The sequence below is a fragment of the Taudactylus pleione genome, unplaced genomic scaffold, assembly GCF_031769625.1.
Source record: "Taudactylus pleione unplaced genomic scaffold, aTauple2 ptg000573l, whole genome shotgun sequence".
NCBI lineage: Eukaryota > Metazoa > Chordata > Amphibia > Anura > Myobatrachidae > Taudactylus > Taudactylus pleione.
The window spans coordinates 5,532,000-5,555,062 of NW_028284975.1; the positions used below are offsets into that span (position 1 = coordinate 5,532,000).

The window sequence follows — 23,063 nt, forward strand, 5'->3', positions numbered from 1 at the left end:
TCGCTGCCGCAAGCCCTGGAGTGCTTTTGGCTCTATCAGAGCCAAAAGCACTGCCACTGTCATCACTAGTGATGTAAGTGCGGCCGGCCCCAGAAGGTAAGCGTTCCCATGGGAACGCCTCCGTCTGGGCAGCCACGCCCCCAGCACGCCCACCAAAGGAGGCGTGCTGTCAATCACCATCGACAGCATGCCTCCTTTGGTGCGAGACCCTTAACGACGGCTTGGCCGTCGTTATTCGGGTCTCGCGCATGCGCATGACGGAGCCGCCTACGTAGTGCGCATGCGCACTTGGGCAACATCGACCCGCTTGCGAGCGCTCAGCGCTCGCGAGCGGGTCTGAATCAGGCTCTCAGTCCCATAAAAGACAATGCTTCTCCCTCTAATCTGGTTTAGTTGGAATGTAAGGAAGAAAGGTTTTCTCCAGCGTCAGATCCAGATACGAAGTCGCTGACTAGTTATGACCAGAGCTCTGATTCCCCAGGTGTCAGTAATACCCTTATCATTTTTGAAATGTTCTTCCCCATCTATGACAAACAGGATTATATTTAAACATAAGGTTAACAAAGAGCTTAATTTAGGACAGTGGTGGAATAGAAGTCTCCCAAGAAGATTCCTTCTGTCTGTTAAGACGTTCTCTCCACATTTTCTCTGTTGTCAGGGGATTCCCAAGTGATGTCAGCAGAACACCAATACAATTAATTGGCTCCTCCCTGCACTAATGCTCTATGTAGCCTCATTTATGGCTTAAATTAATTAGGAGAATTGAGCATTGTTTTACATTGGGTAAAGTGCTTCGCTCCCAAAGTGCAACTGCAATGTGCAAAATGTGTCCCGTTAAAAAGTCCAGTATGTACAGTGCCTGGTCTGTGCCAGCCCATAGCTGGTGCAAACTCAAGTAGTAATGAACTCTGTTAAATATATTGTCTCCATCCCTTACCTCAATTCAATAATCTTATTAAAAAAAAATAAAAAAAAATACAATTAAATGAATGTAGAAGAAAACAACCCTCCCCCCTTCATAAATGCTATTTGTTACAGAGGAAAACAACCTCCCTACCTCCAATGGGGATCGGTATGATTTACCCCTCCCTTAGGGGTGCCTAACCCTAACCTCCCCCCCAAGTGCCTAAACCTAAACTCTCTTCTTCGCTGCCTAAACCTGTCTCCCGGGGGGGTGCCTAACCCCCCCTTCCCCTAGCCTAATCCTAACCCTCCCAGGGGGCTGCTTAACCCTAAGTCCCCCCCTGGAGAACCTAACCCAACCCTCCCCCCAGCGGCTGTCCGCATCAGGCGCCCAGCTTACCTTTGATTGGGATGCCGGGCGTCGGGATTTAGACCGACTGCATACCTCCCAATGTGACTGTTGTCAGTTCAGCCTCACAGTGGGATAGGATAATAAATGCTTTTCTGACCCAAGAATTGGCAGAAAAATACATAAATCCACCCTCATATCCTCTACAAATCATAACTACAGAGACAAGTTCTTATTCTAAAGGTATCAAATTTTTTAAATATATTTCACTCTCAGTCTGCAAATATCACTTATGCACCACAAGACTAGAGACACATACTCTGTACTCTGAAAAGAATACCCCCCACTCTGCCTATCTTCATCCAAGGACTGCATAGTAAGACCAATATTACTCTGTAGTCCAGTGTGCTTTAACGTACATGTTGCACAACTAAGGTGCGCAGCACTAAATACAAATTAGCACTGTATCTCAGCCATATTACGCTGACCTGACATCACTTTCCTTATAAAGGATTGAGATAATATAACAATTACAATGACTTATAATGTAATGTAAAATAATATATGTAAATATCAAATGCCACTACTCTCACATCTACTTACTACAGTGTTGGTAGCAGCTCCCTATTGGCTGTGCTGATGTTACACAGCCAATAGGAAGTGGTCAGGAAGAAAAGAATGACCTTCACCCTCTCACGTGAATTACAAAAAAAGAAAAAGAAAACACTTTCTAGAATATTTTCATGTAAACAGGAATACAGCACAATACAATGTATTGAATAATAATAATAATGTAGGGACAATGCATATGGTCTTAAAAATATTTCATGAAAACAAAACAAACAGAAATATAAAGTAACTATTGTGATGATAATCATTAGGGGGGAATTTAATTAGCCGTGGTAATTTACCACGGGCTAATTGATCACCCAGGACTACTCAATTAACCACGAGGCAGCCCACAGGCTGCAGTTATCGAGGAATTTTTTTTGGATTCAATCATATCCGAAAAGAAATCCCCGGATAAATGTCATGATAACGGGTGCCATGGCTAGGTCCCGGATTCTATGTGTAAAGGGCAAGAAAAAGGTGCTCTAACTGGATAGCTCGAGGCTACCACCCTTTGTTACATCCGTTAAATTAACGGGTGTAATTAAATTCCCCCCTTAATCTATCAATCACACTTCAGAAATGGTTTGATATTTGTAAGGAGCAGGATACAGTCAAAATGCAGATGGCCTGGAGGCCGTCTGTCTAAATCCTGGCGCAGGACTAAAGACAGGCGTCGAAATCCCGACGCCCTTCTAAATCCCGATCCCGAAATCTAGACAGACGGCTTCCCGAACGAAGGTAAGCCGGACAGTGATAGCACTTACCAGCCCCAGTCGGGATTTTCAGCGTTCGGGCTTGGGGCGTCAGGATTTTGTCAGACGGCTTCCCGGCCGTTTGATTTTCATACCCAACCCGTAAGGAGCAAGTGATAATGTAAATAATAAGGCCCCTCTAAAATGCTAACTATTAGTTCTCTATGACAGATCCTCTAAAGAGAATATGCAATATATACATTTAGTTAGAATTTGCTGTCACTACTCTAAACTTGACTTACCAACAGTCTCTGGCCTCAAGGAGGATACAGATATTTCTGCTCCAATCAAAGAAAACAGCATAGGCTGGAAAATATCCCACCCTACAGCTACTATGTCCTCGACCAGGGTCTATAAAAAGAGAGTTTGAAATGGCAAAATGTAACACAACACTACTGAACAACTACGGCATACATATTAAAGAACACTGGAAATTGCACTGATCATTTTTACAAATGACCCTCCCAGGTATGAGCTGGGGTAGGACAAGAGCCCCATTAGCATTGCTTTCTCGTACACTACTTTCATTTTACAAATTACACAGTGCAGTACCAGCAACACACCTCGGGGGACATGTATCATTGGTTGATAAGTGTCAAATGCGCTAATCCAGCTAAATTTGACACTTGCATCAATCTTCAAGATGTAGAACAGCAGTTACTGTAGAGGAAAATCACTTTTATGTATGGTCTCTGCATACATGTACTGACATAGCTGTCACCAATCTGTTGTATGGCTACGGTATTCCGGCAGCTCTCAATAGCAAATACGTTCACTTTTGTGGTTTATAATTTTTTCACATATTGGTAGGATTACCTGCCAGTATGTGTAGTGAGTCCAGTGGTGGTTGTAGACTATGAAGGCAGACATCTGTTAGAAGTCAATAAAGTTATTTGCATTTTTTTAATTCATTTTAAAGATTACTTCTCCAATAGAAGGGTGCTGAGACCTCCCATGCATGCAGTGGCGTAAGTAGGGTCCTTGATGCCACTGTTTCTCGTCACTCTTGGAACATTCCTTTCCATTCCATATGCACCTTAATGCCCCCAGTAGCAGTGCCCCTTATGCAATGTCCCGAGTAGTAGTGCCCCTTATGCAATGCTCCCTGTAGTAGTGCTGCTTATGCAGTGCCCATTATGCATTATGCAGTGCCCCCTTCCCCCTTACACATAAAAGACACCCACAAACACACACCACACTATACTTACCTGAATCCCCGCACCTGCACCCGCCGCCGTTCTACTGCTCCTCCCGCTCGGCACTATGGGAGAGACATCATGACGTCAGAAGTGAGCTCCAGGGAAGTAGCTGCCGAGTGTCTGCTGGTAAAATATTCTCAGTGGGCACCTGGCAAATGGAGTAGGCAGCGGCGGCGCCTCTCCAGCTCGGAGCCCGCCCTGGGTGCAGCAGCCAATAAGTATCTGCCTGACTTCCTGTTCAGGATAGAGTGGGTGGGAACCACGCTAGAAAGAGAGATGAAGGTCGAACACTTTTTCGATGTATGGGACAGTTATATTCACAGCTCTTTTTCAAATACCACATGGTATATGCTTCGTATGGGTCATCTCCAATAGCTATGTAATTTTATAACATAAAAACCTATTTTTATACAATCGGGAATTATCTGGGAACAGGGGAGGAGGGGTTGCGGCGTGCGAGCAAAATTCTATTTTCTTTAGATTATCTTTTTTGAGGCAAGTTTTGATAACATACTGTTTCCTTTTTAACATGTAAAATGTAAAAATCTATGCAAAAGAAAAGTTATTGTATTTCCAGTTTTGTCAAAAGAAAAAAACATGTTTATTGTTGAAATTTACATACACGACATGTATATCTATCAGTTTGTAATGTAACATTCATTGCTTTAATAAAAATATTATTTAAAAAAAAAAAAAAAAAGAATCTGCCTTACTCTTATTGGCTGCTGCTGGCTTCTCCCGGACGTCCATCACGATTGACCGGCCGCATATTCTCGGTTGTCCACGATCAACGTTTTGTACACTACTCCAGACTGCACTGACCTGGACGGCGACATCCCCTCCACCCCCAGGGTTCAACACAGCACCCAGAGCACGTGCCCTGCTCGGACCCCCCCCAGATTATGCCACTGCATGCATGCTAAGTGGGGAAGAGACTTGTTAGCTGCAGTTAGAAGATATTGCTACAAGGGTGAGTTTTCTCTGCACTACTTAGAACTATTAGTTCAATATGAAATGAATCAGGAGCTGCATTACCAGCATGATCTGTGCAAGTTTTAATACACACCCCCTGTACAAGTTTTAATACACATCCCATCCCCATATGTTAGACAATAGCTAGCTTCAGCATCACATACAGTACTAAACTGCAAGTGGGATAGATCATCATCTATTCATTCTATTTGTTTATAAGGACTGTCCTATATTACAGTCTACTATATTATATTCAAAGATTTTAGGGCTCCATAGTTTATTCTATACATTGATGGAGTATTCCTGCATGATATTTTTGCAAATCAAATGTTACTTGCAATTAGCTACTGTATAAATGACGTTACTTAATAGTACATCATTTCACAAATACCTTTTCTCCGGACCATCCAATACCAGCTACAAAAGCCATCACCAAGGTACAGAGCCCTCCTGATCCAGGAAAACCAAAGAAAAGGCTACCAAACACTGCAAATACGGACAGTGCCAGGATCAGATAAGACCTTTTCCATTTTAATTTATCCTGTTTGGAACAAAAAGAAAACATTTCTTTCATCAATAAGATATTTGTACAGCTAAATGATACTACAATAGAATTAGTCTACACTCAATGTTAAAAATTCTACTCGCAGTATAATCCTTCTCCCTTCCTGTCTTGCTAGTGCCCTCCTCAGTACACCAAAGCCGAATGTAGTGCACACTCATCTACTGTAATGTGGAGCAAAAGGAAGGCAACAAGGAACAAAGAGGGGAGTGCCAGCAATACATCATTAAAGCCATATACATGACCTAGCCTAGAAGTGAAAAAAGGCTGTTTTAAAATTATTCTTTTAACCAATAACAAACATATTTGTCGCTCCAAGATACAAGAATAAGATCCCTAAAGTTTTCTTATTTCTTTTTTTGTATTTACCCTTTAACAAAAACAATCTAATAAGACTTTGCCTTCTACTAAACACATTCACCTCTTTCTCAATGTGTCCCAATCTATAGCTTTTAGATGAACCTTAAGCTCTGATGTCAGGTAAGAATTGCTCTTCAAATAAATCTATACAAGACTCCACAAGAATCAGCAGTGTCCAAAGTAAGCAGAAGCTCTTTCTTCAAATCAAGAGGGGATGCAGCCACCATGTCGACATTCATAATGTTGACAACTATATTATTGATACCACGTCGACAGCTTCGATGTCAACACCTGTAGACTGTCGACATTCTGCAAAATGCAGACATCATGGTTAGGCTGTGGGAGGGGAGGGTTAGGCTTAGGGATAGTGTATGCACTGCAGCTGGATCAGATGACCACATGGCCGAGGTGACACTGCTGCATCACCAGAGCTTTTACCAGGTAAGTGAGGCCACTGTACCGCCGGGACACCAAGATTTCTCGACATTCTAATCATGGTCAAAGTCATTGTCATGTTGACGTTATAAGTGTCCACAAAACATACCCAACCCAAAAAGAGAACCCAAAAGCTTTCTGCCAACTAGTATCTAAAACACTGGTGGGATTTCTAATGGGGGTATAAAAAAAAAAAGTGGGGGGACGGACGATGACTTCTCACTGAAAATACAAAAGTAAGATAGAGACTCTGGTACACTAAAACAAAATGTTTGACTGTGATAATGACCCAATGGCCTATGTGTTTTAAACCCCCAGGGAAACTCTGTTCTGCTAAACAGATTAGAGTGTCGGCTTTTGGTAAAAGCCGGATAATGGGTCCTGGGGGTGTGGATGTTTGAGTGAAGGGAGGGCTCCACCCACAAAGCCGACTTTCAGCCTGAGAGCAGGCTGATTAGTACCTGCAGCTGTGGGAGGCTCATATAAGCTGTGTGAGGGTTTGGTTCAGTGTGTCATTACCTGGGGAGAGCAGGCAGTCAAGCTTGTTCAGAGACACTGTGATGTAACTACTTGTAAGTACTGTGCATATGCCTATGTTTGTGGTAAGGGCAATAGGCCCTACCATTTTCAGAGAGGGAATCTGCTGTTTAGTTATTGCCCAGACAGGCTAGGATTTATTTATATGATTTCTGTTTTTGTAATGCACAACAAAAACTAGCTGCGGCTAGCTTGCATGAAAACCCTGGACTGGTGTGCCATTTCCTGTCTGCTGTGTGTTTGGAGGTGTTCATCTGCCCCAGGAGAGGGACCTCCTACCCCGATCCTATTACAATATGTTAAATAAAATAGCAAAAATCCTTACTGATACATTATGTTCTAAATGTTTAATGTATGACAGTGTTTCCCAAACTGGGTGTCTTGGCACTATGTGGGGCCGTGGGGCACTTCCAGGTGTGCCACAAGTTGGTGGTCCAGGGCCAAATCAAATTAATTATGGTCAATGTGATAGGCAAGACCAGTGCTGGTGGCTGGCAATCATAAAATATGTGGGCAAACAGAAGCACAACACTGTCCACCACCACATAACTGACCATAAAGATAACAGGTAAGTACAATTTACCGTACTTAATTTAATAATTTTCACTGACCTTCCCAATAGCAACCTTTTGGCCTAGGGGTGCCGTAAAAAGAAAAAAAAAGAAAAAAGCTGATACTCCAGGACGCCGTAATTCAAGAAAGTGGTAGACTCACTATTGTATTACATTAAAGACTTCCTGGGTCTAATAGAACACAGTGTATCCTTAGTAGTAGTTCAATGTAGTTTGATTAAGAATAGTCAAAAACCCATATTGCGGGACCTGTAATCCAATATAACCTCCAATGTTTAAATGACCAGTGGTTTCAAATATATGAGGATAGAACAGTAGTAATCCAAACAAATTAATAAATCAGTTAGGGGGGAGATGCACTAAGCATTGGAGAGTGATAAAGTACCAAACAATCAGCTCCTGTCAGTTAACAGGCTGTGTTTGAAAACTGGTTTAGGAGCTGATTGGTTGTTACTTTATCACTCTCCAAGGCTTCCAAATGCATCTCCCCCAGGGTCTTTCTCTGTTACCACCACAGACCTAGTAGAATGTAGCATGCGAAAAACAGAAGCTTGTTTTCCAGGATCGTTCGTCTTACACTTAAGGGAGAGGCTCACATTTAGGGGTTCTATATGTTGGTAGTTCTACCTGTGTGTCTGTAAAGTGTGTGCAATGTTCTCAAGTACCTGAACTGTTTTTCAAGGCTTAGTTACATTAAGCCTTGAAAAACAGTTCAGCTACTTAAGGAATTGTGGGGTACACGTCTTTTCACCCTTTATGCATTTATAATTGGAACCAGCACACCCCTCGGTATCAGCCAAGCACCTGACCACCATTCTATGGAGAACTATCTTTGCCATTCAACCCCAAGAGAGGAGCAGTGATCTCTAATCTGTGCAGAGCCCACAGTGCTGCATGGAAAGTGCACTGACACAGCGGCGCTGAGCGAGAGTTCCGGTGGACACGGTGAGCGGTGCTGCACATTGCGCTGCTGAAGTGGAGGAATATAGTGTGTACTTTCACTGGGTGATAAGCATCAACAGCCCTGAATGTGAAATAATTTGTATATATGGACTGGACACAGTGATTCATAGCCGCATTATGTGATTTACAACTATTGGGACCACTACAAACAGCCTGCACTATATCCATATTATAAGCTATGCATCTCCATCTACTTCTACACTTTTATTCATCTCAAGGCAGTGTGGAGACATGACATATATATATATATATAATATATATATATATATATATATATATATAACATCAGATATATCCTTATTATTGATTGTGAGATCTACAGGGATCTGTTTAAAGAAAAACTCTATTGCAAAAGCATTTTGATGCATTAAAAGGAGAAAAGCGATCAGATTTTATGTGCACAAGAGAATACATTTGGCTAAATGTGGTATTATATATGAAATCATTACATGTGTAATTCCTGAATATAAATACATATATGCTATATTGTTGTTTTATGGTTTCCATGTGGGACTGATCATCCCTTTTTATATGGTAGATTATGAGGGGTATTCAATATGAAACGTTAACTTCACTGTCAAAGTTAACGTTTCATATCGGAGTTTTTTTCTGCGTTAAGGTATGGTGCGCGCTCCCGCTTTTACCCGTATTCAATATAAAATTAACGAAAACGGGAAACTCCGAAGTTGGATTTGCGTAAAGTTACAAATTTTTCCTTAAAATAATTGTAAGATCCCCCTAAAGTTGTAAAAACATGGGGGATCACTATGGGTACCCCCGTTTTAGCCTTTAATTGAAAGTCGGGGATTTAAATAGCCGCAGCAGGTGTTTTTTTCCCGACATTGAATAAGTGATGCAGAAGAGCACTTAGGTTATTTTTTTCGTTTTTATAAGTGGTCCCATCAAATTTGGGGTACATGAAAATGGGTACTAGCATATTTTTAAGTCCCTAAAGTAAGTTTTTAAAAATTCTGCATTTGTGCACCTGCCGCTATAATTCTATTCTAGAAAACATCTGCCGCATACTTGCAGAATAGCCCTGAACCTATTTCCCTATTGTTAAACAATTTTTTCCCATTTTTTTTTTCACCCCAATTTTTAAATTAATTTTTTGGGGTGTCCCTATTTTTTTTTTTAACTTTTTTTTGACACAGTTCTTTTTTAAATGTCAGTCCCATGGGTGCAGGCTATTTTTTTTAAGCCTGCACCCCTAAACCCCAATTCTGCACTTTTTTTCGACACCTATTCAATGGTGAAAACTTATCCCCGTTTTTTATCAAAGACTTTTCAAAACTGCGATAAGTCTTTGAAATTGAATACGGTGTAAAAGTAAAACCAGCAATAATGACGTCATAGCTCCGATATTAACGCAAAAACTATGTTATCGCACCCATATTGAATACCCCTGTATATCTTTTGCTAATAAATTATTATTCAAACGGAGAGTTGCAAATTGTATATTGTCTCTATTGGAGTCTGGGTGCTCTATCAGATTTGTCCATGTTTGAGCATTCTTGCTTTTTAGGGGACTGGTAATTACCATTTAGAGCAGCCACTTCAATATAGGTGTATGAGGCAGCACATTATATAAACACTATACAAGATACACTGCATGTTTTATTTATGTCCAAAGACTGATACACCCTATGTCAGGTAGGTAGAGAGCCCTAGAAGTATTCATCAAACATGGTTTAAGTTAGCAGCCCTGCAGAGGTTGCAGCAGATGGGCATAAGAGTGCTATTGTAGCTGTTTAGGAACAAGTAGGAAATCTGTACATTTTAGCGAAAATAACTACAAGGTCTGCATTTCGTGGGCTGTTCTCTGGTCGATGGGTGAATCACTGTACTCACCTTGACAAAGGGGCTTGTGCGCCCCGAAACGTTGGTCGATTTAACATGTGATTCATCACAGTAAAAATATCATCCATTTTGGAAGTCTCTGAGTGCCGCTGTTTGTTGTTATACTATACACACACACACACTATATATATATATATATATATATATATATATATATACACACATACATATATATATATATATACACACACATACACATACCAAAGGGTGCGGCACTCAGGGCATATCCAAGTGCCCTGAGTGCCACACCCTTTGGTATGCTTATCTGATGATATTTGTGGTGGCACCTGGCGAAGATATACTTTTTATGAGTGCTGGGCCATTTTTGCTTTTATATATATATATATATATATATATATATATATATATATACACACACATATACAGTTCAAGAAGTCCGGCACTCCAAAAAACGATACATATCCTGCAGGGGTGCCCGCACAAAAAGGATTGAATATGCAGCTAAGGTGCAGCACTCCCTTATAAAACACCACACAGACCACCAGGGAAATAAAGGAACGTTTCAGTACTTTAAGTACGATCTTCAGCCTGGCTGAAGATAGTACTTAAAGCACTGAAACGTTCCTTTATTTCCCTGGTGGTCTGTATGGTTTTTTCTAAGGGAGTGCTGCACCTTAGCTGCATATATAGATATATAGATATATAGATATATAGATATATATATATATATATATATATATAGCGAATATCTTCCACAGCTCTCAAGGTGAAACTGCCAAATCTTACTAAGTAACGAAGTATCGAAAAAGTAAGCTATTTAGACCACAAGGCGACAAAGCCACAAGTCTTATATATAAAATTAATTGGTCTGTTTGTTTGTCTATCTGGTTATGCATTTGGACACCCCTGCACCGATTGGGATGACACCAATTGGATCCTGGTCAGGTTTTAGGGGGATTAGAGTCCTGGTCGGACATCCCGTTGGTATACGCTAGGCAGAACTTTGATCCGGGGAGCCTGTTCTGGGCCTTCCACTGGATGAAAACTTCACCGAGGGGTGGCATCTGGTCTGGGAAACATAATGGAGTGGTTGGGATCCGGGTCTACAATGCCGACGCCGGAATCCAGACATCTGTCAGAATCCCGGCGCCGGCATTCCGATGGTACGTACTACCGTTAGGGGGAGGGTTAGAGGTTAGGCACTAAGGGGGGGGGGGTTAGGTTTAGGGTGCAAGTTAGGTTTAGAGCACTAGGGGGGGTTAGGTGTAGGTAGCGGGGAGGGAGGGTTAGTATACGGATTGACAGGTGTCGGTATCCTAATCCTGTCGGGAAGCCGGCTGACCACTGGGTTCCCGAGCACCAACATCCCATACCCAACCCTGGGACACAATTAAATCAAGAATTCAGCTAAGTGGCATAATCTGGGGCTATAAAATTAAATAACTGTCCCGTAAAATAAACTAAAGTAATCAGAAATAATTAATCCCCATACAAATACATCTGTTTGACTGGCAAACATTCAATATAACAATGTGGAATTCATGTGGGCAGGTCTCCACATATGGAGATTTGTTTAATAGCTAATGCAGTCTCAATTTTTAATACAGGCAATAATCCAGCTAGCATCAAAATACTTATTGGTGTTATAGAGGAATAGAATGGGGCGGAGTGTTGCTATTTTCATGTACCATTATCAATTAGCTTTAAACTCGTTTCAGCAGGACCATTTACATTACGGGGTTGATGTATCAAGCAGTGAACAGTGTGGAGAAGTGGACCAGTAGAGAAGATGCCCACAGCAACCAATCAACTTTGAGGTAGCATTTATTAAATACATTCTATAAAATGATAGATAGAAGCTGATTGGTTGCTATGGGAAACTTCTCCACTGGTCCACTTCTCTACTCTTCTTATGATCAGGGCTGTCTTAACAGCAGTGTGGGCCCTGGGCAAAGCAATGCACTGGGGCCCCTACCCACCCATTCACGGGAAAAAAATGTTAAATGGTCCATAAAATGAAACCTTTAGATTAAATATAAAAAAAATATATACCTTTATTAAAGTAAATTAGTTCTATATAAGAAATGTGGGGTTCCCACCAATTATATGGTATCTGCACACTATGGGGGTGATGGAGTTGTACGCATTCCTTGAATTCCCTCTGTGTGTGTATTCAAGGATCACTGCGCTTACGTACCAATTAAATTGCATGGAGATCCATGCAATTTCGGTAGGCTTTTCTGAGTGGTAACTGGGAGGGTGGCTAACAGACGGGGACGTGTTGGTGACTGGATCTAAAGAGGCAGTTGCGCTTATTATAGGCAGGTGCAATATCTGTTGATGATGCTGTTGGTCCGTTGATAGTGCATTATTGTTTGCATATCGGCGGATTCACGTTGCTGCTGGTGGGTGTCTCAATAGATTGCCCATTGGCCGCAGCATTAAAATAAAGACGCAGTAGCAGCTGTGACAAAAGTCGCAGACGCTACTGTAACTGCGTCCGTCTCTGAATCACCCTCCATATGCAATGCAGAACCATGCCCCCAACCCCTTTTCTTTTCTAAATCTTGACTAACTGTCCCTTTTCTGATATCAGTTCTGAGCAGTGTTCTGTTCTCCTTCAGGGACAGGCTGGGCATTTGTATAGGTAGGTGTGTATGTATAAAAAAAAAAAAAATATATATATATATATGTATATGTATATATACACACACACACACATATATATATATATACACACACATACACACACACACACACACAGTATACATACAGTGGTCGAAGTGGAAATTTTGAAGTTGGGGTATGAAAAACACACACACATAGGCCCCCCACAGGAAACATACACATACACACACACACACACACACACACACACACACACACACACACACACAGTAGGCCCCCACAAGTACCACACACACACAGTAGGCCCCCACAGGAAACATACACACACACACACACAGTAGGCCCCCACAAGAAACATAAGCACATAGGCCCCCACAGGAAACACACATACACACACACAGTAGGCCCCCACAAGAAACATACACACATACATACACACACACACACACACACACACACACAAGCCCCCACAGGAAACACACACACACACACACACACACACACACAGTAGGCCCCCACAAGAAACACACGCACATAGGCCCCCACAGGAAACACACATACACACACAGTAGGCCCCCACAGGAAACACACACACAGTAGGCCCCCACAGAAAACACACAAACACACACACACACACACACACAGTAGGCCCCCACAGGTAACACACACATACATACTTTAGGACTCCACAGGAAACTGACAGTACCATTGCCCAGTGCGATGTAATCTGAAAGGCACAGCCAGCCTCCTCTGTCCACCCACGACATGCCTCTACAATGCCCTGGACCTTCTCTATTACTGACCGTGCTTCCTGCAGTGCTGTTGATCCGTTGCAGCCGCTGTCACCAATCTCATTCCCAGGGGCGTATCAGCAGTCGAGAGGAGAGGAGGGGGAGAGCAGGGACTGGAGTTCTGCCCACCCGCAACCCTGTGAGAGCCAGGAGCAGCATCAATCAAGTGAGGAGGTCGGGGATCGGAAGGAGAAGAGCAGAGGGAGCGGAGAAGAGGTGGGGAGCAGGGACCGAAGTTCCATTCAGCAGCAACCTAGGAGCAGCAGCAGTTAAGGCCCCGAGAGCAGCAGAACTTCAGATTGGACGCGGCGTTATACAGGGTAGGCGGACTAGGTGGGCGGCACTGCAGGGCTCCGGAGTGTGTGGCTGTGTGACTTCTGCAGCCATGCACTTGCAGTGTTCAAGCCACTCCCCCGCTGTACAGCCGCTGACGGTATTGACAACAGACATAGGGCTATTTGTGCAAATCGAGGTGCCGCGAAGGGGGAGGGGTAGGCATCTGGTGGATCGGAGCACTATGATTAAAGAGAAAAAAAAACACACTGGCCGCAGCTGCAGGGGGGCTGGCGAGCTTGAAACTTCGGACCCTTGGGCAGCTGCCCAAAAAGCCAAATGGAAGAGACGGCCCTGCTTATGATTAACCTCAGTGTACAGCTTTCTCAGTGCTCTAAGGAGGCAATTCCTTTTTGGAATGGCACATTGCGGCCAGTGAACATCACTAGTTTTCCCACACAATAGAAGTGTGTGGCACACTTGCAATGTTTAGACTACAGCAGTGGTTCTCAAACTCGGACCTCAGGACAGTTCCCGTTTTCCAGGTCACCTGGCAGGTGCACAGGTGTAGTCATTACTCACTAACTCTTTTTAAAAGATCCACAGGTGGAGCTAATTATTTCACTTGTCATTCTGTGAGGAGACCTGGAAAACATGCACTGTTTGGGGTCCTGAGGATAGAGTTTGAGAACCTGTGGTCTACAGTAATCTGCAAATCACAGGATGTTCTACAGTACACATTGCTTCTAAACGGAATAAGCCCCTGTTGATTATAAAGATATCTATAAAATATTAGAATTTGCTACCGGATACCAATTCATTTAGGTCAAATCACTTAGTCTGAGACAATGTATGTACGTCATAGATGAGATTAAGGGGGAGGTGTATCAAACCTTCTAAAGAGGACAGGTGAAGTTGTCCATAGTAACCAATCAGGTTATATCCATCATTTCTCCTTCATCCACTAGGGGACACTGGAGTTCAAGACAGTGGGGGATAGATGGTGGTTGAGTAGAGCCTGGCACTTTAAATAATCTAAAAGTGTGACTGGCTCCTCCCCCTCTATGCCCCATCAGCCCCAGTTTTAGAAATGTGCCCGAGAGAGCCAGGGCACATTGGGCAGTCTCCAGCCTTTTTTCCTTTAGTTTATTTAAAAAAAAAAAATGTTGTTACGTCATTGAGGACATTCAGACTGCTTACTGTGGCAGTCTGCCTGCTACAAGGGAGCCGCCAGAAAGGGCACCACTACAGCTACTGCAGCCTGTGAACGGTGGCGCTGAGGGGGGCCTCCACACTGAGTCATTGGACTCAGCGAGGGCCCACCACAGCTAACAATGGCTTGTGTCCGCAGCAGTACAGTGAAATTACTCTGGGCAGAGTGACCGCGTGGTGCTGCCGTGGCTGTCACGCTTAGGAGGTGGCTAGTCCCCGTTGTCTCCCGGCCAACAACACCACCCCCCCGATTCAGTTTTGGAGCACACATGTTGGCAGGGTCAGTCAGTGGTATCTCATAGGGGGGGACAGTACAGCGCTGGAGCACTTCAGGTTATCCCGGTTAGTAGGAGGCAGGGCTTAGTATTCAGCAGTTTTGTCCCATTATGGGGAGTTTTCCTTCTCCTTTTCTTCTGTCTGTTCTCCGTATTCTCTCGGGCTCAGTTTCCTTAACTGCGGCTGATGGTGCATAGAGGGGGAGGATCAATGAAAACTTTTACATTATTTACAGTGCCAGATGCTACTCTACCCACCGTCTATACCCCACTGTCTTGAGCTCCAGTGTCCCCTGTGGAATTGGAGAAATGGATTTACCGGTAAGTACCAAAAACCTGTTTTTATAGACTGTAGCTGATAAATGATAGCTAGAAGCTAATTGGTTGCTATGGGAAACACCTCAACTTGTCCTTTTTGGAAGGTTTGATAATCTCCTTTAGAGACAATAAATAAAGAGGAAAGAAAGAAGGAACATTATGAGTTAAGACACTATGAACACCTACAATAATCAATATCAAAAGGTGGGTACACACGATGTGCAAACAATGCAATATCGTGAATGATTTCCCTTGAACTCTCCCCTGCACTCCCGGACAAGATATTGTGCTGAAAGCATCCAATCTGACCAACGATCTATTGTGCGTCCTTAACGATTTCCAGTGCGTCGTGCATGAGATTGGCAGATTTAGCCTACTGTAGGCAAGATCTGAAGATACGACGGACGACCCGTGGGTACGCGCCATCGCCATCATGAGTGGACACTCATGATTTGCACATATTTTACACGATTTATCGTTCCGATGCATCGAAATTGGGCGAATCGTGCAAAATATTGTCTAGTGTGTAGGCACCTTTAATTATTGTGTTCTATACAAAATAATGAGTGGATGTGATATCTCTTAAAATGTAGTTGGACAGATGGAAAGTGACTGAACATTGTATAAAAGGTGTTACCTGATCTTTGCTTGGGAAATAATGAAGGAAAAACCCCAATATAAGCCCAGCTGCTATACCGATAACCACTTCCAACACTCCTCTGATGATGCTGTTAAGGGTGGAGCCTAAAGTGATGAAGCATAGATCAGCATGTACACAGGTGCATTAATACATACAGTCTTACATAAACGGTAGTGCAAAGTACATCTTATTGATGTCATTCTAAATAAGAACCACATATGGAGCAGGTAACATGCATGTTTATAAAGGTCTCATAATCAGGACTATCAACTCCAGATATTTTCAGGAGCTTCTCAATTTTGACCATCCGACACTATAGCACTTTATTTTTAGTAAATCTACCCCCTGGTTTTGAGATTGTTGATCCCATTCTCCTGGAGTTTAGGTGTTGTAAGTAACACAGTTTACCCCAACTAAACACTGGCTTTTGGTTTTTACCTGAGGAAAAGGCCATTCCAAAGCACGTATTAAAGCCAGTTATAGCCAAGATGTCATCAAAGCTTCCAGCAGCCATCAGTAGAGTTGGGATTCCCTTTTCCACCCCATACCCTTCTTTCTGCAGCCGTAGCATAGAAGGGACTACAACAGCTGGGGACACAGCGCCTAGCACAAAACTAGTCAGAGGCAAGGTCAGGAATTAGATGTATATACATACATGTGCATAAATAAGAATACATCTATACACACATACATATTGGAGGATGAACAGTAGTCTCACTAATATATGAACAATTCATTTAAATAAATAGAACACCCAACAGAGTATGGAAGGTGAAATAGATAAGATAAACATTGAGGTGCTTAAAAATACTAGTAATAAATCCCCCCTTCCCTTTAAGTAGTTAAAAAACACATTTGGCACACTCCATGCATAGAACATATAACTTACTACTTCCATGACAAACTCAAAATTGGTCCAGCGCTGAACTACAGCTCCTCCATGTAATTACATTCCCCTGAGGTACCAAATCATCACTCCATTTTTAGAGTCGCTATGTCAGTTCTGGCCAGTCCGTGTCCTCCTTTCCCTTACCACTGCCCCCTCCTCACCATTTTCTTTTCCTGTTTACATATCTGCCTTTGTTCACAAAAGAAAGAAAACAGCCCTTGTGTATCTAATCCCTATTGTATGGTTTGTACCTATCACTTGTGTCTCATTAAAATATTCAAATACCAGTAATTTCAAATTTCTGCTACCAATATCAATACAAGTTTATGAAAGAAAAGGCTAGTATAAAAGAGCAAAAGCCTATAGTCACATGGGTAATATAAATCCATCATAGTCATAGTACCATTGCAAACATAACAGTCCCAACTATTTTTAAGAGTACCACAAAATCGTCTAGTTTCATATTCAACACAGTCTGTTTACCAGCGGCTCTTCTTGGCATTGTGGCAGCGTGGGATATGACCTAGCCCAAGTACCACACCACCAGCCACTTACAAACACAGAGGAGGAGCCGCAGCTGGCAGCTCCACAGGTAGCTGCTGTCTTCCTTGTTTTAGCCGACAGCACTGAAGGTGGGGGCACTGCAGTGACATCGGGGTAATGATTTGATTCAAGACACTTGTCACTTATTCTTTTTGTTAGACACCCTTGAGCCCTAGGCCTAATGCTTGCACTGACCCTGGTGTCCATACATGATGGAATACTGCCGATCAATGATCTACTGGCTGATTAGGTGTGATCACATTGTACACAGACCTAGATACGTCTACGTCCCATGTCGGAAGCTCAACCACCAGAACCACAGCAATGACTCTTGTGAAGAGATTTATTTTGACTTCTAACATAGGTAGCATACATAAGCAAATAAATGTGCAATATATAATAAAGAAATGTGTTACCCCAACATAAATCCCCATATCAGTGGCAATCCAATCAGAAGGTGAGAAAGAAGAGCAGCTGTACAAGATTCAATGGCACAGGGACCAAAAGAAAGCCGTAAACACACGGCCTTGAGTTTCCTTAGGGCCTAAAAATGAAATATTTATATAATTGATTTAACAAGAAAAGAATAGAGAAAAAAAAAAAAGAAAAGAATTAAGAAGCCAGCACCAAAACTTAGGAGCCAGCTATATAGAAGAGAAAAATTACCCAACTATGCTGCATTCAAGGTGGTTTCCAGGGTTGGTAGTGGTGGGGACAACCTGTAAGCAGAACAAGGTAGCTAGCTCTAGCAAGATTGGACTTTGATCATGTCTCTCGGTAGACTAATGCTGGGTACACACTGAGATGACAGATCAGTGGGCACATCGATCCGCCGCCAGAGTGGCCGATTGGTAAGCTATACACACTTACCAATCAGCAGCTTGATATGTCTGGGCTGACATCACAACTTGATGGGCATTTAAATTTGCCCACCCAGTTGAGATGTCAGTGGTCCCTGCGGCAAGTGTATTGGCAGTCAGCGGGGTCACCCAAACACACAGCCAGATGCACAGATCTATCTTTCAGATATATCGGCATTGGCTGTGCTGCAGGCCAACCCGATATTTCTGTGAACGACGTCGTTAACAGACATAACAAGAGATATGGTAAGAACTTACCTTTGTTATCTCTGTTTCTACGAAGTCCATAGGGTCCACAGGGTTGACCTTGGGGTATAGCTGTATCTGAATCCATGGGCACCACGCAGTTAAAGCTTTCACTGCTCCCAGGATGCACTTGGGTCCGTCCTCCTCTATACCCCGCCCCTGGCCACAGGCACTTCAGTTGGTAAGCAGCCAAGGCCGGAGGAGGAGACTAAACAGAGAGAAGGAAGACTGGAACACACAAGAAACTATACTCACAGAAATGGGAGACGGAAAACCGGTGACCAATCACATAGCCCAGTTGAAGCCAGGTGCGTCAGGGATAACAAAGGTAAGTTCTTACCATATCTCTTGTTTTCTACTTCAGGGTCCACAGGGTTGACCTTGGGGATGTCCCAAAGCAGTTCAACTAAGGGCGGGGACGCTCCTGTGCAGAAAGGAGAATCCTGCGCCCAAAGGATGCATCCTGAGAGGCAAAGGTGTCAAACGCATAAAACCTCAAAAATGTCTGAATGGAAGACCAAGTGGCTGCCTTGCACAGCTGAACAGCGGAGGCACCACGTCTAGCAGCCCAAGAAGGACCAACAGACCGAGTGGAATGAGCCTTAACAGAGGCTGGAACAGGTAAATGTTCCTGTATATAAGCCTCTCTAATAACAGAACAAAGCCAACGGGCTAACGTTTGTTTGTTGGCAGGCCAACCCCTCTTATGAAAACCAAAGAGGACAAACAAGGAATCGGACTTTCTTACAGAAGCAGTCCAATCAACATAAACTCTAAGAGCACGGATAACGTCCAACGAAGCCTCACCAGCTGAAAGTTCAGGAGATTGAAAAGCTGGCACCACAAGTTCCTGATTGATGTGGAACTTAGAGACTACTTTAAGCAAAAACTCAGGACGAGTGCGAAGCATGGCCCTGTCCTGGTGAAAAATTAGGAAGGGGGGACTACAGGAAAGTGCCCCCAACTCGGATACCCTCCTGGCTGAAGCAACTGCCAGGAGAAACACAGTATTCAGTGTTAACCACTTGAGGTCAAAGGACTCAAGAGGCTCAAAGGGAGGTCCCTGCAGGACCCGAAGAACCACCGCCAAGTCCCATGGAGCCACTGGAGGCACAAAGGGAGGTTGAATCCTAAGCACACCCTGGAAAAATGTGTGAACATCAGGCAGGGTAGCGATCCGTCGTTGGAACCAAACCGACAGACCCGATACGTGAACCTTCAGGGAAGCAAGACGTAAGCCCAGGTCAAGACCTGACTGCAGATATGCCAAAATCCTAGAAACCCTGAACACTTGAGGATCAAAGTTTCTGGACTCACACCACTGAAAGTAAGTGCGCCACACTCTGTGGTAAATCCGTGCAGAGGCAGGCTTACGCGCCCTCAGCATGGTACCGATGACAAAGGTAGAAAAACCCTGGGACCTTAAGACGGCTGTCTCAAGAGCCACGCCGTCAAAGACAGCCGACCCAGATCCGGGTAAAGGCAGGGCCCCTGAGACAGCAGGTCCCGACGCTGAGGTAGAAGGAACGGAGCGTCTACGGACAAGCTCCTGAGATCGGAGTACCAAAGACGTCTGGGCCACGCTGGAGCCACAAGCAGAAACGTGCCCTCTTCCTGTTTGATCTTTCTGAGTACCCGAGGTAGCAGGGAGATCGGAGGGAACAGGTATGCTAGGTGAAACATCCATTTCACTGACAGCGCATCCACTAGGCTTGCACCTGCATCTCTTGTCCTTGAGCCGTACATGGGCAACTTGCAGTTGTGACGGGAGGCCATCAGGTCCAACTCCGGCAGTCCCCATTTGTCCACGAGAAGTTGAAACACCTCTGGGTGAAGCGACCATTCCCCGGGATGCACGTCGTGACGGCTGAGGAAGTCTGCCTCCCAGTTGAGGACTCCCGGGATGAAGACTGCAGATATTGCCGGAAGGTGGCACTCCGCCCAAGCCAGGATCTGAGACACCTCTGACATCGCAGCGCGACTGCGAGTCCCTCCCTGGTGATTTATGTACGCTACCGTGGTAGCGTTGTCCGATTGCACCTGAACTGCTCTTCCGTGAAGAGCGGTGCCTGACGACAGTAGAGCACGGAACACGGCCCGCAGCTCTAGAACGTTTATGGGAAGGGCGGCTTCCTCCGCCGACCAACGGCCCTGAAGAGACAACGAGCCTGTCACTGCCCACCAACCCCGGAGACTGGCATCTGTCGTAAGCAGAACCCAGTCCGGGATCCAAAAGGGGCGACCCTGGACGAGATGAGCTGACTGAAGCCACCACGCCAGAGACCGGCGCACTTCCGGGGACAACACCAGCATCTGGGATCGGATCCGGTGAGGTAACACGTTCCACTACGATAGAATCTGCCCCTGCAGGGGCCGGGAATGGAACTGGGCAAATTCCACCATGTCGAATGCCAACACCATGGACCCCAGGACTCTCATTGCTGAGTGGACTGACACCCTGCCACTGCTTAGGCAACTGTGTATCCTCAGTTGTAAAGAGGACACCTTTTCCGGAGTCAAGAAAATCCTTTGTTGACAAGAATCCAGAAGTGCTCCCAGATGGACTATCCGTTGTGATGGGACAAGAGAGGACTTCTTCCAATTTATCAACCACCCGTGTGCTTGAAGACAAGCAATGGTCAGGTGGAGATGACGAAGAAGCACCTCCGGGGAGCTTGCCAGCAGCAGAAGATCGTCCAGGTACGGCAACAGCCGAATACCCTGACCCCGAAGGTGGGCAGCCATAACTGCCATCACCTTGGTGAACACCCTTGGAGCCGTGGCAAGGCCGAAAGGCAACGCCCGAAACTGGTAGTGATGGTTCAGAATAGCAAACCTCAGATACCGCTGATGTGCCGGTGCTATGGGCACATGGAGATAGGCGTCCTGGATATCGAGGGAGACCATGTAATTCCATCGCCAAAATGATGGAACGTAACGTTTCCATCCTGAACCTGGGAACTCTGAGGTATTTGTTCAGAGACTTCAAATTCAGGATAGGGTGATGAGAACCATTGGGTTTCTGCACCAGAAACAGAGTAGAATAGTACCCCGTCCCGCACTGAGACTGCGGAACTGGAACAATGACCCCTGCGTGTAGCAAGGATTCTATAGCTACCTGAATCTGGACAACTTTGGTCTGGTCCAGAGAAGGACTCGTGCAGAAAAACTGGTGGGGCGGCCTGAACCGAAACGACCGGGCGTACCCCTGAGAGACCACTTCTCGAACCCAGGCATCCGTGGTGGTACTGTGCCAACACTGGGCGAATTGGAGAAGTCGGCCTCCCACTCTGGGGTCCCCCAGAGAGAGGCCCGTCCCATCAGGCAGCAGGTTTATCCTCCTGCTTGGAAGAAGGGCGCCGAGCACTCCAAGCCTGCTTCTTGGGCTTGGGCGCGGCCTTGGTCGCTGAATGCCTCGGGAAGGACTGACCCTTGGCCTTACCTTGAACCCGAAAGGCCCGAAAGGCAGAGCTCCGAACCTTAGCCGGCGCTGAAGCCGAAGGAAGGAAGGCCGACTTGGATTTAGCCAAGGTATCCACTATTTTGTCCAAGTCTGGACCAAATAGTAACTCACCATTAAAAGGCAAAGCCTCCAGACCCTTTTTATAGAGTCCGCATCTTCTCGCCAAGACCTTAGCCACAAGGACCGACGAGCAGATACAGCTGCAGCCGACACCCTAGAGGTCAGCAGACTAGCATCCAACGAAGCTTCCCCTACATAGGAAGCGGATTCCCTCATTTGTCCAACTAACGCTCTCTGAATTTCCGGAGCATCCTCTGGAAAAGAATCCTCCAAAGAGTTAGCCCAGCTCTCAATGGCCTTAGCCACCCATGAGATGGCCATGGACGGGCGCGCCACCGCCCCTGAAAGGGAGTAAATGGATTTCAAACATATCTCAACCTTCCTGTCTGTGGGATCCTTCAAAGAGGAAATAGACGGTAATGGGAGCGTAGCACTCTTAATCAAGCGGGTGACGTGGGAATCCACAGCCGGTGGAGTTTCCCACTTCCTGCAATGTGCTTCAGGAAAAGGATAATTCAATGCCAACCTCTTTTGTGGTTGGAATCTCTTACTGGGCACCTGCCAGGACCCGCCATATGATCCGTCAACTGGTCAGACAAGGGAAAGACACTCGACGTAACGTTAGCTTTTTTAAAGTTAGGGTACTTAGATTTCGGGGCCGGTGCATCATCCTCTATATGAAGGATAGCGCGCACGCCCGAACCAATGCCGGCACATTAATGGAGGACTTAGTCTCCATCTCCTGGGCCGCGGCGTCAGAGTCAGTGTCTTCATGAACTTCTTCATCATCCGAAGACACCTCCGAGTCCGACAGCTGCGCTGTTAGAG

The 23,063-nt window shown here is 44.7% G+C and overlaps 1 protein-coding gene across 5 annotated transcripts in view; it reads right to left on the bottom strand.

The window, feature by feature from the left end:
* The window catches only part of LOC148481587 (sodium/hydrogen exchanger 9B2-like), a 50,476-nt gene that overhangs the window by 5,524 nt on the left and 21,889 nt on the right, over positions 1 to 23,063 (bottom strand). For 4 of the 5 annotated variants that reach the window (XM_088453240.1, XM_088453242.1, XM_088453238.1 and 1 more), the window contains 5 exons: positions 18,023 to 18,150; positions 16,613 to 16,788; positions 16,172 to 16,278; positions 5,179 to 5,328; positions 2,859 to 2,967 (listed from right to left, as the gene is read on the bottom strand). In XM_088453240.1, coding sequence (XP_088309366.1) covers positions 2,859 to 2,967; positions 5,179 to 5,328; positions 16,172 to 16,278; positions 16,613 to 16,788; positions 18,023 to 18,150 — 670 coding nt within the window. Of the gene's footprint in view, positions 1 to 2,858; positions 2,968 to 5,178; positions 5,329 to 16,171; positions 16,279 to 16,612; positions 16,789 to 18,022; positions 18,151 to 18,272; positions 18,326 to 23,063 lie in introns of all 5 variants that reach the window. The other variant, XM_088453241.1, reaches the window with a different exon arrangement.